The sequence below is a fragment of the Canis lupus genome, chromosome 36 (genome assembly GCF_048164855.1).
Source record: "Canis lupus baileyi chromosome 36, mCanLup2.hap1, whole genome shotgun sequence".
Classification (NCBI taxonomy): Eukaryota; Metazoa; Chordata; class Mammalia; order Carnivora; family Canidae; genus Canis; species Canis lupus.
In genome coordinates, this window is record NC_132873.1 from 7,876,000 (window position 1) to 7,892,707 (window position 16,708).

Sequence of the window (16,708 nt, forward strand, 5' to 3'; positions counted from 1 at the left end):
GATCCTGGGGTCCTGGGATCGAGTCCCACATCGGGCTCCCTGCACGGAATCTGCTTCTCCCTCTGCCTGTGTCTCTGCCTCTCTCTCTGTGTCTCTCATGAATAAATGAATAAAACCTTTAAAAAAAAAGAAAGAAAACCTCCCTGATTGAGGCCACTTTGGGTTATGAACAACCTGTGTGCTCACTGGACTCTTACATCCTATCCGTCTGCTTCCTTTGCCCTTTCCCGTCTGTTCCAGCAGAGCTCTGGGTAGACTCTCTGCTTCCAGGCTTTTAGAGTCGGCTGGAGTCCAACCCCCTGGTTTTAAACCCCAGCTTCGACCACTTACTCTTGTCACAGATTTGAGACAACTGAGACATTTGGATATGGATTGGGCATTAGTAGATATTATTAAATAATTACTTGTCATTAGATGTGATAATAGCAGGGCGGTTACTTTTTTTTTTTTTTTTTAATGTCCTTCCCTATTAGGGAAGAAATTATAGTTGGGATTTGCTTTTAAATACCCTAGTTTAGGGGCACCTGAGTGGCTCAGTGGGTCATGATTCCAGGGTCCTGGGATCCAGCCCTGTATTGGGCTCTCTGCTCAGTGGGGAGCCTGCTTCTCCTCCCTCTGCCTGCCGCTCTGCCTACCTGTGTACACTCTTGTTCGTCAGATAAATAAAATCTTAAAAAAAAATACTCAAGTTTAAAGAAAAGTGGGGGAGGCGAAGGGATCAGGTGACAGGAATGACAGATGGTTAATTCTACTCTTCTCTCTACCTTTGGGTAAGTATGGAAATTCCTAAAATAAAAAAAAATTGCAAAATAAAAATGGTCTCCTTAATTACTTGTGTAGAGGGTAACATGGGGAAGAAGTAGTTGGCTTTATAAATAAAGGTTATTTGGGAGAAACAGGAGGGGGCCTGCACGTGACATCCAGTGGTTCATGGGGGTACACGGGTATGGCAGGAGTGAAAGACCAGGTTCTAAATGGAACATGTATTTGGTGGTACAAAGCTGTTGCCTCTTAACCTGAACTCTGTGCTGCAGGCACTGGGCCTAATCCAAGTTTCTTGGTCAGCCTCCCACGCTGGTTGGCTAGCATTCCCAGTTAGTCAGTCCTAGCACAAGCCAGTTGGGTAAACGTGTAGAGTTGCAAGAAGTGAACAGTCATCCAATTATTCCAGTGACATTAATATATTGAATTCATATGCTCGAATGGGGAAATTGATATCCAATTGGTAAATTTAGAAAAACTCAAACAAATAAGTAATGTAAAAACGATATTCCTTGATTCTCTTGACTATTTGGACCATAAGCTTTTGTTTTCATCTGCAGAGACTGAGTCACAAATTTAGTTAGTCTGAGTATGGACTCAACAGAATTACCTCTTTTTTAAAATTTTTTTTAAGGTTTTAAATGTATTTATTCATGAGAGACACAGACAGAGAAGAGACAGAGAGAGGCAGAGACATAGGCAGAGGGAGAAGCAGGCTTCCAGAAAGGAGCCCAGTGTGGGACTGGATCCTGGACTCCAGGATCATGCCCTGAGCCCAAGACAGATGCTGAACCGCTGAGCAACGCCCCCCTCCCCAGTCCCTACAGAATTACCTTTTTTCAAATGCTGATACTTACCATAAACTTAAGTAGTAAAGATTTTTTTTTTTCAAAGGAGTCATTTCTATGGGTGATTCACAGTAATGGTCGTTTGGAATTGCTTATCCAATTGAAATAAAGGCTGTATGTCCCAAAGCCGATTTTGTTGAATTTCTTTGGCTCCTTGTTTTCAGATGAACCAAAAGAGGGGACTGGTCTATTTCTCCCTTGGGAAAGATTGACGTGTGAGGCACTGAGTCTAGATTTGGGGTTAGTGGGATTGACTGTGACGGGGAGGGAGAAGGAGCCACCATTCTCTATTGTTAGGATGAAGATTAGGGGAATCAGGGAGGATGGGTGCCTTTATTGGATGCTCAGTAGTCCTTGGAGGAATGAAACTGAGGGGATTTCACTAAGATACAGAAGACGTTTTGTTGAGCAAGCAAAGGGGGTGTGTGTATAGACATGGGCCTTGTGGTTGCCTTCTTCAAATTGGAGAACAGAAATATATTGCCCACAGGGGGGCCTGGGTGGCTCAGCCGTTGAGCCTCTGCCTTCGATTCAGGTTGTGATCCTGGGGTCCTGGGATCTAGTCCCGCATCAGGCTCCCCGCAGGGAGCCTGCTTCTCCCTCTGCCTATGTCTCTGCCTCTCTCTCTCTCTGTCTCTCATTAATAAATAAATTTTAAAAATCTTTAAAGGAAGTAATCTTTAAAATAAATTACTTCCTTTATATAAGATAGTAAATCAAGCTGATAAAGCAAGTAGCAATAATCACATCGGACGAAATAGAAAAACAATAATCAACGATGGGTGGCACATGCTGGTTGGGAAGCGAGGACTTGCTGCCCAGTTGAGCAGTGCCGTGGCGGGTTTACAGTTTGGCTGGAGCCATTTGAAGCCTCGCGGCTGAATACTGAGATGGTCCTTCAAGACCTCGGTCTACATTGGTGGTGTAGCTGTAGCAGCTTCCCATCTGTTGAGCAAAAGAAGGCTCTCGAACCCATTTCAGATCGTTAGCACATCTCCCAAGAGACTGTGAGGCATTTACAGTGGACAACCACGAGGAGACAGCATGGAGAACTACAGAAGCGGGTTGCACGAAATCCTTTTGGGGAGCTGTACCTGGTACATTTGCTTGTACAACTTGCAGGGTTCTGGCCTGCTCATGTATCTCTGTGTGTTATGGAGAAATGTGATAAAACTGAATGGAAAACTTAAAAACCCACTGTCATAAACTTGATTGTCTATTAACACTCAGATTGGTAGGATTCAGGCCTAAAGTTGAGGCAAACTTTTGGGGGCCTCTCACAGCCAAGGACGGGGCTCCCTTCTCCAACATTACAGTTATGACACATGGCTTCTCTCATTTTGTAACTTCGTGTCACCTTGCACGTAGGGAGTGCTTAATAAATGTTTATTGAGTAGAATTTAATCAGATTAGGAACAAGTGTGGTATAATTAATGGATCCAGGCTTATGTTTAATTTTACTTGGCTCTAATATGGGAGATTTGGCAGGCAGGAGAACACTTGGGATTACAGGGGGTGGTAGTACTTCTAGAGGTGTGGAACGGTCTTGCCCCCACATCTGAAAACGTGAGGATTGAGACCAGGTATCAGAGTGGTGTGGGTCACGGCAGCGTAGTCACTCATGACAGTAGAGTTAGAGAGGGGGACATGGTTAGAACAGGAATATGGTGAGAGCAGTATAATTAGCTCGGGGAGTCTGGTTAAGATAGTTGAACATGGGGCAGCCCGGGTGGCTCAGTGGTTTAGTGCTGCCTCCAGCCCAGGGTATGATCCTGGAGACCTGAGATCGAGTCCCACGTCCGGCTCCCTGCATGGAGCCTGCTTCTCCCTCTGCCTGTGTCTTTGCCTCTCTCTCTCTCTCTGTGTCCCTCAAGAATAAATAAATAAAATCTTAAAAAAAAAAGATAGTTAAACATGGAAAAGATGGGGATGAGGGAAGGAAGGGACACACTGTAGGAATCAAAAGGTTGAGCACCTTGGGGCGCAGGTGAATATGGAAGATGTCAGTGTCATAATTTTGCAAATTTTGTTCTGGGTGGATTTGCTCTGCGTAATATTCTGAGGATGAGCACTGCTTATTTCTCATCTTTGCACTCCGCAAGAGGCCTGGCCCGGCGCCTTGCTTATAAAGTTGGCATTCAGTACATATTTGTGAGATTGAATACTTTGGCTATGTAAGGAGATGGCGCAGAATATGGTTAAAGCTCATATATTTTATTAACAACAGTAATTGTAGCTAACGTTTGCCGAGTGCTTCCTATTTTCCTGTGACACTGTACTGGGTATTATTTCACCTCATCCCGAATGCAGCCACATGGGGGCATTGTGATGCCAGAGCCCAGATGCCCTTAACTGCCTCGCCAGTGGTTCTCGAATGTCCTCTGTGTGTCAGTTTGCAGGAGCTGCCCTGACGAATACCATACACTTGGTTGAGTTAAGCAACTTTCTACTTTCTCACGGTTCTGGAAGCTGTGAGATCAAGGTGTCAGCAGGGCTGCTTTCAGTCTGAGGCCTCCCCTGGCCTTGTAGATGTGGTCCTCTTTCTTTGTCTTCACCTGGTCTTCCCTCCATGTCTGCATCCGAATTTCTTCTTCTTTTTTTTTTAATTAAAGATTTTATTTATTTATTCATAAGAGACAGAGAGAGAGAGAGAGAGAGAGAGAGGCAGAGACACAGGCAGAGGGAGAAGCAGGCTCCATGCAGGGAGCCCAATGTGGGACTCGATCCTGGGCCCCAGGATCATGACCTGAGCCAAAGGCAGACGCTCAACCGCCGAGCCACCCAGGCGTCCCCCAATCTCCTCTTATAAGGAGGCCAGTCATGTTGGATTAATGACCTCATTGAACCTCAATTACCCCTTTAAAGGCTCTGTCTTGAAATACAGTCATGTTCTGAGGTATGAGAGATCAGGACTCCGACACAGGAATTTTGGAAGTGACACAGTTCAACGTGTCACCAATGTGCCTCAGAATTCCAAAGTCTTGGAAGTAGGGCCGGGCCTAGGGTCCGGGAAGTGAGGGGCATGGGGCGCAACACAGGGGCCATGCTCACCCTCTGGGTTGTTTGTACGAGTTCAGGGTCATGTCATAAGCACCTCATTAGCCTCCGCCTAGTACCATCCGTGCTGGGGAGCCTGGTAAAATAGAGTCTGGGTCCCCACCTCAGAGCTTACCATTCAGAAGGAATCGGGCAGGTCCTAGGAATCCGGAGTTTCAATAAGCATCGCCAGGGATTCTTCTATTGCAGGGGTTTAGGATCACCGCAGCCTAGAGAGTTCCTTCACATACAGCGCAATAGTTCCTCTCTTCCTCTTTGGTTTGGGAGTACATGTTGCTGAACTCATCAAATACTCCTCCGAATTTTCAGGCGGTGGGGTGGGATTCTGAAGTCCCTCCTGCAGAAAGCTCCTGTAGTCCGAGTTGCTGGGCATTGACCTTGACAGAACCACGGACTGGCTCTTTTTTGGTGGGATCCTCTCTGTCCATTCTGGATGGCACAAGCCCCTTGGACACACACAAGCATGTGTGAGCTAGAGCATCAGCAACTGCCATTACTGAGTGCAGGTCACACTTATTCCTGAGTCTGAAGCTTACAAGCCTCTCTACTGGGTGCCGGTGGCTCAGACAGTTGGGCGTCTGCCTTCGGCTCGGGTCATGATCCCGGGGTCCTGGGATTGAGTCCTGCATCAGGCTCCCTGCTCAACAGGGAATCTGCTTCTCCCTCTGCCCTTGATGTCTTCTCACTCTCTCTCTTTCTCTCAAATGAATAAAAAAGTCTCTACTACATTTTGAGGAGGGCCAAGATATTTATTCTTGAAACTGAAGGAGGAAAGACTGATAATTTTTTTTAAGATTATTTATTTATTTATTCATGAGAGACACAGAGAGAGAGAGGCAGTGACACAGGCAAAGGGAAAAGCAGGCTCCCTGTGGGGAACCCGATGGGGGATTTGATCCCAACCCCCTGGGATCAGGCCCTGAGCTGAAGGCAGATGCTTAACTGCCGAGCCACCCAGGTGTCCCCTCGGAGCAAAGACTGATTATTAAAGTTTTCTGAGTACACATTTTGGGGGAGGGAAGGAAGTGAAATCGATCCGCAGACTGTACCAAGTAAAAAGAGTGTGAAAATATGGAAAGTATTTTGCATTATGGAAAACCACGGAGTGATAAGACTGACGGATTCTCAGATGGCGGATATTATCTATTTCTCTTCAAGAAGGAGGAATCAAGCAAAGAAACAGACAAAAATCTCACCTGACTTCATCCAACTTCGAACTGTTGTGTACAGCCTCCATAACAGTTGTTCTTAAATGATTTTCTCTCTGAGCACAATCATCCCTTTTCTTCTTTCTTAACCCTCTTCAGTGGGACTGTATGGGTTGAGCTCTGAAAGCAACAGAATCTGACCCTTGTTAACTTTAAGCAAAATAAATAAATAAATAAATAAATAAATAAATAAATAAATAGGAAAAAATTATTGATTCAACAAGTGGTGGAGTAACCCACAGAATGATGGGCAAGCTAAACAGAACAACTGGGTTTTGGAAAATACAGGAACGGGAAAGCTCCAGACATCTAGATAGCAACTGCTGTTGGGCCTCTTCTTGAGAATGCTGTTTTGAAAATAATTCATGTCTCAATTCCAGCCATGCTTTCATCTTTGGCTCCTTATCCTTCAGATGCAAATTTCAGGAAGAGTGTCTCCTCGGCCGTCTTGGTCTCATGTCCATCCCTCATTGGAGGTCAGGGTCTGAGGGATGGGGGGAGTACATTCATCGTCATCCCCCCCCCCCCACCCATGGGACTGGAGGAGGGTGTTCCTCAAAGGAAAACAAAGTTACTGGAAGGAGACGTGAAGCATACTGCAGAGGCAGAGACCAGAGACCCAATGGGGACCCTTGGCTGGCTTTTACCTTGCTGACATCCAGTCATTTCACTCCCTGATGTGACTTCTCCAGAGTCAGGAGGCATGTTAGCTATCCACCTTGGGCCACTTAGGGTGAATGATGATGCTCAGGTCGGCTCGGGATACTGGCTTGTTTCAGAAGATAATCTGTTTCCTATAAGGAAGAGTGTCCTCTAGCTCTCTACTGGATTCGAGTAGCTCTTCAGAAATTAAACATAACTTCATGCAAACTCTGCGTTCACTAAATAGCTACTTTTCTGTTTACACACATTTCTTTTTGTTTTCTTTTTGAAGATTTTATTTATTTATTTGACAGAGAGGGAGAGAACAAGCAGGGGGAGCGGCAGAGGGAGAGGGAGAAGCAGGCTCCCCACTGAGCGGGGAGCCTGATGTGGGGCTCGAACCCAGGACCCTAGGATCATGACCTGAGCTGAAGGCAGATGCTTGACTGACTGAGCCACCCAGGTGCCCCTGTTTTCACACATTTCGTCAACACAATTTCTTTTTTTTTTTTTCTCAACACAGTTTCTTAAGTGTCTACCACGTGCCTGCACTGTTCTAGATGCTGTGATGCCGAACACCCTTCTGTTTAGTGAGACCCTACCCCACATTGTTCCAAGTGCTGGGGATTCTGCGAGAACAAAACGAAGTCCTTGTTTACATGGATGGAGTCCACATTCTAGTTCACCGTGGGCTCCTCAGTGCCTGGCTCAATAAATATTTGTTGAATGAATATATGAACGACAGTGGCTTAAACTACGTTGCTGCAAGCAGAGCTTCCTGCGGAGTGCATGCCTGATGTGCTGTTGGGAGCTCAGGGATTTGATTTCCTAATTTTTCCTGCCCCGTGTCTGTCTTTTCCTCCAACTCTCACGAGTCGTCAATAAATTCTTAGAGCATACTAGCTGTTTTCAAAGCAGCTCTAGGGTCTCTCCTGCCCTGGAGAAATCTGCCAACATGGGCCAGCAGTGCTGCCTTGAAAACAAGTGGCTGATGGGTCTGTGAGTCACCACCTGCCCCGGGGGGCTGCTTACTCCCCCAACATCGGGTGCCCAGGGGCTGTTGGTTAATGTCATTGTCACCTTCTGCGGTGGATGGTGCTGGCATCAACCCGGGCAGTAGGAACAATCTAGCATCACTCTAAAAAAAGGAACGTTGCTGCTCTCCTGCAAGTGAGGTCTGGAACAGGAAATAGGATCACCAAAAACGTGGTCTCAGCTACCTGGCAGCTACTGCTGGAGGGCTGGGTAACATTGTTATTACCATCCAAGGTGCAATTTACCCCCCCCAAAACAAAAACAAAAACAAAAACAAAAACAAAACAAACAAAAAAACAAGCCAGGGAAATCAGGAGGGTATTTAACTTCTGGGAAGACGAGCCAAGCAGAGACACAGATCTAACAACCCTTGGAAAGCTGATAAACAGAATACTCATATACTCATAGTAGTTAAATGAATGAGGTAGTCTAACGTGTGCTAATAAAGAGAGACATCCAAGACAGATTAGGTGGAGAAGGTTGGCAGCTTCACATGCACCTTTTATACTAACACAAAACACTGCCAAAAATAACGACACACATGACAATGCTCTATGAACATCTCACAGGCCCACAGGTGCATGTGTGTCTGGAAAAAGGTTGGAATTGTAGTGATAACCAGCTTATTCTGGAGAGGGGAGAAAATGAACAGGAGTGTGGGTCGTGGTCAGAAGAAACCAGCTGTACTGTTTCAACTTTTTTAGGGGAACATTTCATTTATAAGTTTAAAAACCTAAAATTAATTAAATTAAATTTAAAATTTTTAAAATAGTTTTAAAGATTTTTATTTATTTATTCATGAGAGGCACGGGGACAGGTGGAGAGACAGGCAAAGGGAGAAGCAGGGCAGGCTCCCTTCAGGGTGCCCAATGTGGGTCTCGATCCCAGGACCCTGGGATCATGCCCTGAGCCAAAGGCAGACGTTCAACCACTGAGCCACCCAGGCATCCCTAAAATTAATTTTAAAAGAAAAATATTAATAATTGTTAGAGCAGGCAAACAGTATACGTGATTCTTGGTAAGTCAGGGCATTAACTTCCTGATGACGTTAAGTAGTTCCATGGTTTTCTAGAAATGTCTCATCTGAAACAGACCACATAAAAGATGCCCACACACTGCAGAGGTACAAACGTGGAAAGAAATACTGTCATGAGTAAGCCAAGTAGTATTGGAACCGACATTCACCCCACCGGCCTATACTGGATTTGATCAATAGTGTTGAACTTTGACATTTCTCAGGAACTTTCTGGTTTTCAAACTATCTCATTTGTTTTTTTTTTTTTTTTTTTCATTTTTTTTTTTATTGGTGTTCAATTTACTAACATACAGAATAACACCCAGTGCCCGTCACCCATTCACTCCCACCCCCTGCCCTACTCCCCTTCTACCACCCCTAGTTCGTTTCCCAGAGTTAGCAGTCTTTACGTTCTGTCTCCCTTTCTGATATTTCCCACACATTTCTTCTCCCTTCCCTTATTTTCCCTTTCACTATTATTTATATTCCCCAAATGAATGAGAACATATAATGTTTGTCCTTCTCCGACTGACTTACTTCACTCAGCAAACTATCTCATTTGAATCTCAGGACTGGGTCAAGTGAAGCTGGGCCCGGTTCATCATCTCCATTTCACAGATTAGAAAATCGAGGTTCAGAAAGATTTAGTGACTTGTCTAAGAGCAAAGCTAGCAAAGGAGCAGAGCGCCTACAGTTTCCAAGGGCTGAAAACCTTTTCTGATTTATCCACTCAATAAATCCAACTCCAGTTGTTAACAGAAGCTGCCAGGCCCTAGCCTGCATCATCTTGCTGGCTGAGTTCACATCTTGGCAGCCCTCTTTACCCACTTTCTACTTAATCTAGGTGGATTGACTCACATTCAAAATCCAATTTTAGGAACTAGCGCATTCTCCTGAGGGGTTTTCCAGCCGGGGCAAGTTTACTGTCAAGAGCAACACTTGGGAGCAGCCCCGGTGGCACAGTGGTTTAGCGCCGCCTGCAGCCCAGGGTGTGATCCTGGAGACCGGGGATCAAGTCCCACATCAGGCTCCTTGCATGGAGCCTGCTTCTCCCTCTGCCTGTGTCTCTGCCTCTCTCTCCCTCTCTCTCTCTGTGTTTCTCATGAATAAGTAAATAAATAAATCTTTAAAAAAAAAAAAAGAGCAAAACTTGGGGACGCCTGGGTGGCTCAGCGGTTGAGCATCTGCCTTCGGCTCAGGTTGTGATCCCGGGGACCTGGGATGGAGTTCATCGGGCTCCCCACAGGGAGCCTGCTTCTCCCTCTGCCTGTGTCTCTGCCTCTCTCAGTGTCCTCATGAATAAATAAATAAAATCTTAAAAAAAAAAAAAAAAAGAGGGATCCCCGGGTGGCTCAGCGGTTTGGTGCCTGCCTTTGGCCCAGGGTGTGATCCTGGAGACCCAGGATCGAGTCCCACATCAGGCTCCCTGCATGGAGCCTGCTTGTCCTTCTGCCTGTGTCTCCACCTCTCTCTCTTTCTCTGTCTCTAATGAAAAAATAAATAAAATATTAAAAAAAAAGAACAACACTTAGCCTCCATCCTGCCATGGTTGCAAGTGATAAATGATGTGGAGCTGGGGATTGAGCCCACAGCCCTGTGCTGCCTGGCAACAGCTGGTACCCTGTAATGTTGGCTTTTCATCATGGGTCTTTATCCCATCTCCCCAACTAAGTCAAGGTGTTAGGAACCTCCTCTTACTCTCTATCCTTCCATAGCCAGCCTGTCAATGAGCACGTACTGATAAGTTCCTTCAGCTTCATAACGTAGCCAGAATAGGACACACTTAGGTGTCGCAACACATTTAAAAAATTAATATACTTCAGGCAGCCTAGGTGGCTCAGCGGTTTAGTGCCAACTTCAGCCCAGGGCATGATCCTGGAGACCCGGGATCGAGTCCTGCATCAGGCTCCCTGCAGGGAGCCGGCTTCTCCCTCTGCCTGTGTCTCTGCCTCTCTCTCTCCTCTCTCTCTCTCTTTGTGTCTCTCATGAATAAATAAAATCTAAAAAAAAAAAATGAATCCCCATGAGAATGGACACTTGAGAAAATAAACTCTTGCTCTTCCTCCTCACCCCTGCAAACCTGCTCCCCCCACACTCCTCTCTATCTCCATCAATGGCAAGTAAACCTTCATAGCTTGTCAACCTGAAACCTTAGAGTCGCTCCTTCCTTTTTTTTCACACCCTATTTCCAATCCTTTGGCAAATCTCGTTGGTTCTACCTTTGAATTCCATCCAGAGTCCATACCACCTCTACCATGACCTCCCTGGTCTGTCCCCTGAATCTTTAGAATAGCCTCTGTTCGCATCCCTTGAACAGCCTCTGCACTCAGTTTCTTCTCAAGATAGCAGCTAATGGAGCCCTTTGCCATCTAGATAGATCATATCACTCCCTCTACTCAAAAACTTCCAAATCTGAGCTTAACTCAGAGCAAAGTCCAGCATCCTTGCAAAGTCCTACCAGGTCTCATGTTCCATCATTTCCTATGACTTTCTCCTGGCCCCCTTTCTCTCCAGGGTCCCTAGAATTCTCCTTTTCATGGGATTTTGCACAGTCTCACTCTCCCTGAAATGCTCTTCCCTTGTGATATCAGAGCTAAGCTTGCTCATCTCCTTCAAGTATTGGCTTAAATGTCACCATATTAGGAAGCTTCCTGTGACCAATCCATTTAAGTGTAGGCACCATCCCTCTCCCCAGGACACACTCACATGCGCACACACACAGACACACACACACACCCCTCTCTGGCACTTCTTGTCTCCTTCCCTGCCTTATTTTTCTCCATAGCCTGCATTACCATCCAACACACTAAAGAACACACTTGGTTTGCTTGTCTAACTCTCCTAGAATGTTTGCCCCAAGTGAATAGGGATTTTTGTTTTTCTTGTTCACTGCTGTTTCCCCCAGAGCCTAGCACAAATCTGGCACATAACAGATGCTTATTAAGTATTTGTTGAATAAATCAGTTTGGCAAAGATGAAAAATTAGATGGTACTGATTGGTGGGGGGATAGGGAAATAGCTACTTTCATATGTTGCTGGTCAGAGTACAAATTGCAGTCGCCTCCCCAGAGAGCAATCTGGCAAGATGCATTAAAATTTAAAAAGGCGTCTTACCAAGACCCAGCATTTAGCTGCCAAGCATTTACTCAATAGATGTACATGTCCAAACACATGATTCAAGGATGCTCATTGCTGCATTATTTTAATGACAAAAGGCCAGAATGAACTGAAATGTCGGTAGATGGGGGGTCTGATGGAATAACATATGGGCATCCGTATGACTGCATAATAGGAAACTTGAAATGACAGAGGAAGATATCCACTTATTGCTGTGGGACAGTCTCCAGGATCTACTGAGTGGAACAAGCCAGGGTGCAAATGTGTGCAGTGCACCACTGTTTGGGGGAAAAAAAAAAGAGGGGGATGTAAGCCCAGTACTTCCAAGTTCCTACAAGCATACATAAATAGATACATGAGTACATAACAGCCCTGGAAAATGGCAAGAAACTAATGGCCTGTTCTGAGGGATCTATTTTTTTTCTTAAGATTTTGTTTATTTATTCCCGAGAGACACACAGAGAAAGGCCGAGACACAGGCAGGGGGAGACGCAGGCTCCACGCGGGGAGCCCCATGCGGGACTCGATCCCGGGGCCCCGGGGTCACGCCCTGAGCCGGAGGCAGATGCTCAACCACGGAGCCACCCAGGCGTCCCTCCGAGGGAGTTATTTAAGGGCTCGGGGGCTTGAAAACGCCTAAAAAAAGAAAAGAAAAGAAAAGAAAAAAACCATGGTGAATATAGGACTTGGAAAAACCCCGCTTCTGGGGGCGTCTGGCTGGCTCAGCCGGCGGAGCGTGGGCCTCTCGATCCGGGTTTGGGTTTGGGCCCCCGGTTGGCGTGGAGAGGACTTAAAAAATGATAATAATAATAAAAAAACTGTGAAAGGAAAGCAAGCCCTCGGTGCCGTCCTGCTTTTACTCCGCGGGGCAGGCCCGGTGCAGAAGGAACGGAACGCCCCCCTGCGCTGAGGGCGGGGTGGGAGCAGGGCCCTCCCTTCCCGGGGAGCCAAGCCCATAAAACGTATGAATGGATGCGGCCCAGCCTCGTGCTGCGTGACCCCCCCCCGCCCCCGGCCGCCCCGCCGCGGTGCCCGCCGCCTGCAGTGCCCGCTTCCTCCTTGGGGCAGCAGCCGCGCGGCGCCCGACGCCTCCCCCCCCCCGCCCCGCACCTGCGTCCGGGGAGTTAAAGACCCGGGGAGACGCGTCCCTAACGAGACGGGGCGGGAGGCGCGCGGCCGCGCAGCTCGGGCCGAGGGGGCGTCCCGGCCTCGCCCGCGTCCCCGCCGCCGCGTGATGCGCTCGGAGCCGGCCCCGCACCTGCACGCCGCCCCGCACCTGCACGCCGCCCCGCTCCGGCCGCTCCGCCCGCGGGGCTCGTCGCCGCGCATGGGGCCGCGGGGCTGGCTGAGGACCGTGTGCTGCTGCTGCCCGTGCAGGTGCCTGGAGGAGCCCGGCGCGCCCGAGAAGGAGCCCCTGGTCCGGTGAGCGCGCCCCGGGGCGCCGGGACCCCCGCACCGCCCCCCCCCCCCCGGAGCCCGCCCTGCAGCCCCGGGGCCTCGGGTCGCACCTGCGCCCGCGGGGAGGGAGCTGGGAGGGGCGCGGGCCGCGGGGGGGGAGGGGGGAGGTCGCGGGGGAGGAGGGGGAGGTCGCGGCGGGCCCCACTGGGTGACGCGTGGTCGCCGTGGATTCACCAGGTGGATTTCGGTGACGCGGGCGACCGTGCGTTTCTGCTTCGCCCCGGCAGAAAGTTGGACACTCCGCATTGCATTGCGTGCTGTGACCAAAGAAAAGGCGACTTAGGTGACCGAGCCCTGGAAATATTTTTCACATTAAAAAAAAAAAAAACAGCCAGCACCCCACAACTGCGCGTGTCTGGAGGGCGCAGCCTGTCCCGGCCCACCTGGCGGGCTCGCTCAGGGAGCGCAGGCTGCAAGGTGCGCGCCTGCTCGGCTCCGGCCCCCCCCCCCCCCCCCCAGCTCGGGGCTGTCCCCGTCGTGAGGACCCCCGTGGAGGTTCCAGGACACAAGCCCTGGATTTAAAATGAAACTAGGGACTAGGGAGCGGTGCATGAGGCCCGAAGCCGAAGCCGGGGTTGCTTGTGAGACATGCGGCTGCCCCGAGGAGCCTTTCACAACTTCTCAAAAGCATAATTTACCTTTTCCTCCTCTGTCAAGTCCGAACACTTCCCTTGACTTTTGAGGCCTTACGTCACCCCTCACTGCCTGTCCGCTGGCATTTTCCAGCATATGAAACACTCCTTGCTCCTTGATTTAATCGGACAGGCATCCTGGCAGCTCTGGGAACGATCCAACCTTCTGATTCCCCCCAAGCTCGCCTCAAGGAGTGACCTTTATCCTTCCTGCCCCCTCCTAAATGCTGGTTCTCAAGCCTCTCCCCACCCCGGCAGTTCCCTTGGATTGCTTTGTGCTTATTCATCCCCCACTCCTATGATTTAGGATTTCATATTGACCATCTGCCTGTGCAGTGAGCGCACACGTATGTGAATATACGTGTCATGTTCGTCTTATATATGGAAACAATTGTACAGGGGATCCCTGGGTGGCTCAGCGGTTTGGCGCCTGCCTTTGGCCCAGGGCGCGATCCTGGAGTCCCGGGATCGAGTCCCACGTCGGGCTCCCTGCATGGAGCCTGTGTCTCTGCCTCTCTCTCTCTCTCTCTCTCTCGAATAAATAATAAATAAAATCTTAAAAAAAAAAAAGAAACAGTTGTACACACTCTTGCTGACGGTTTCAGCCAGAAACCTAGATTATGAGGGTGATATGGGCAGGGGGGTGTCTAGTAAACCACTCCAAATCTTAAAAGAAGTAGGCAGCAGGGATCCCTGGGTGGCGCAGCGGTTTAGCGCCTGCCTTTGGCCCAGGGCACGATCCTGGAGACCAGGGATCGAATCCCATGTCAGGCTCCCTGCATGGAGCCTGCTTCTCCCTCTGCCTGTGTCTCTGCCTCTCTCTCTCTGTCTCTCTCTGTGACTATCATAAAAAAAAAAAAAAAAAAAAGAAGTAGGCAGCAATCTAGAATTTCATGCTCGATTGTACGTGCAGCTTGTCAACATTCACTGTAACGAGAAATAACAGCACTCATCCTCGGTGCCTTGGGTCTTTCGAATTTTCCATCCCCAGATGGCTATTTGAGTTAATAGTGTTGGTTATTTAAAACTCTTGACCTGCCCCGGTTCACATCGTTAAGTCGATGAATTTTGCAAGGGATCTTAAGAAGACAGAGTCGTTCGGGACGGAATGGCGTGGTATTCGTGAGTCGGATTGCCTGGGGTTGAGGATCCCAACTGGGTGACCGGGCACTAATTATGAAACTTATTTGTGCCTTAATTTCCTCATCTGTAAAATGGGGGAGGATAACAGTGTGTACCTCAAAGGGTTGCAGCGAGAAATGAAATGAGCCAAGCCACGTACAGTGGTTAGTCGAGGGTCTGACACATAGTAAGCGCCCTGTAAATTCTAGTTATAGTCACTCATCGTTGTTATTCCTCTGAGCATGTGACCAGGAGTGGACTGGGCTTCTGTGGTTTCATGTCAGCTCTGGCCTCATTTCAAGGCAACACAGATTTGGGAAGAAGCAGGGTTAGGTGTGTGTATGGGTTCCTGTATCTTCCTTCCTACTCAAGTCATCAGCAGGTCTAGTTGGAAACTTTTTTTTTGTTTATTTATTCTAAAGTGGGAGGTTCAGTGGTGTTTCGTGTATTGACACCGTTGTGCAGTCATCAGCACTATCTAATCTAGGACATTTTCATCACTCCCAAAAGAAACCCCACACCCATTAGCAATCCCTCGCCACTCTCCCTGCCTTGCCCCCACCCCATCCCCTGCACCCACTGACCTGCTCTCTTGTCTTCCTGGATTTGCCTAATCTGGACGTTGTGTATAAATGGAATCATACACGATGCGGCCTTGGCACCTGGCTTCTTTCACTCAGCATTGTGTTTTCGAGTTTCATCCGCATTTTAGCATTTATTAGCGCTGCATTCCTTTTTAAGGTTGAATACTGTTCTTCTGTTTGGCTTCGCTGCATGTTATTTATCCATCCACCAACGGATGGACGGTTTGGGTTGTTTCCCCCTTCTGGCTGTGAACGTCTGTGTACAGGTTCTTGTGTGCACGTATGTTTTCAGTTACCTTGGGTGTATACCTAAAAGTGGGATGGCTGGGTCATACGGGAATGCTGCATTAAACTTTTTGACAAACTGCCAGGCTATTTCCCAAAGTGGCTGGTTTGAAATCTTGATGTGGTGAAATCATGTGGCCAGATGGTCTTAATTTTTATTTTATGGAGAACTTCATTCTTTAGGTCTTTTTTTTCATTTATTAAAAAAAAAGGGGGGGGGTTTGTGTATAAGCTCTCCTCCTAACTAAATCCTTTAGGGTAAAGCAATGGTTTTCAAGTATTGTTTCATGCCCCAAGGGACCAGTGCCTGGAAGAGGTGTGGTTGGGGGAATGATGTGTGTCATTTGTGTCCACGGTCACCTGCAGGCCTCTTCCAAAACGCACCAGGGATTCTTGTTAGTTCAAGAAAAGCAGCTCTTAGAGTCTCATCTCCTTTGCCGATCTGATCATGTCTTTTATGTTTCGACCTCTTTCTTTTTGCCTTTTCTGGAACTTTATACCTGAAGGGAAATACCTGTTCCTTGTCTGGTTTGTCTATATTTCTTTCTGTTCCACTAGTTCTTTCTTTCTCCTTTTTTCTGGAAATATACTGAGGCCTCCCCCTACCTGGAAATTCATCCTGATATTGCCAAGCCCATCAGTTATCATCCTCTGCTTTTTTTGTGTGTTGAGCACAAATGTCTTGAAGGGGTTGTCAACTGTGCCCCCCACCCCCACTTTCTTCTTTATGACCCATGCACCATGAAATCTGGTTCCTCTCTCTCTTTCTTTCTTTCTTTCTTTTCTTTCTTTCTTTCTTTCTTTCTTTCTTTCTTTCTTTCTTTCTTTCTTTCTTCTTTCTTTCTTTATCTTTTTAAAAAAAGATTTATTTATTTTAGAGGGGGGAGGGGCAGAGGGAGAGAGAGAATCCCAAGCAGATTCCCTGCTAAGCAGGGAGCTGGGC

General features: G+C 47.8%; 1 protein-coding gene and 1 long non-coding RNA gene across 2 annotated transcripts in view; one reads left to right on the forward strand and one right to left on the reverse strand.

Annotated features, from left to right (window-relative positions):
* Positions 1-3,820: 3,820 nt before the first annotated feature.
* Positions 3,821-6,792, reverse strand: LOC140625562 (uncharacterized). Its single transcript, XR_012024915.1, has 3 exons — positions 6,523-6,792; positions 5,864-5,995; positions 3,821-5,113 (listed from the first exon to the last, which is right to left on the reverse strand). It is a non-coding gene; the product is annotated as an uncharacterized lncRNA (long non-coding RNA).
* Positions 6,793-12,946: 6,154 nt separating this feature from the next.
* Positions 12,947-16,708, forward strand: part of MREG (melanoregulin) — a 62,381-nt gene continuing 58,619 nt past the window's right edge. Inside the window, exon 1 of the mRNA XM_072812598.1 lies at positions 12,947-13,106. Coding sequence (XP_072668699.1) covers positions 13,012-13,106 — 95 coding nt within the window. The 5' untranslated portion in view covers positions 12,947-13,011. The remainder of the gene's footprint in view (positions 13,107-16,708) is intronic.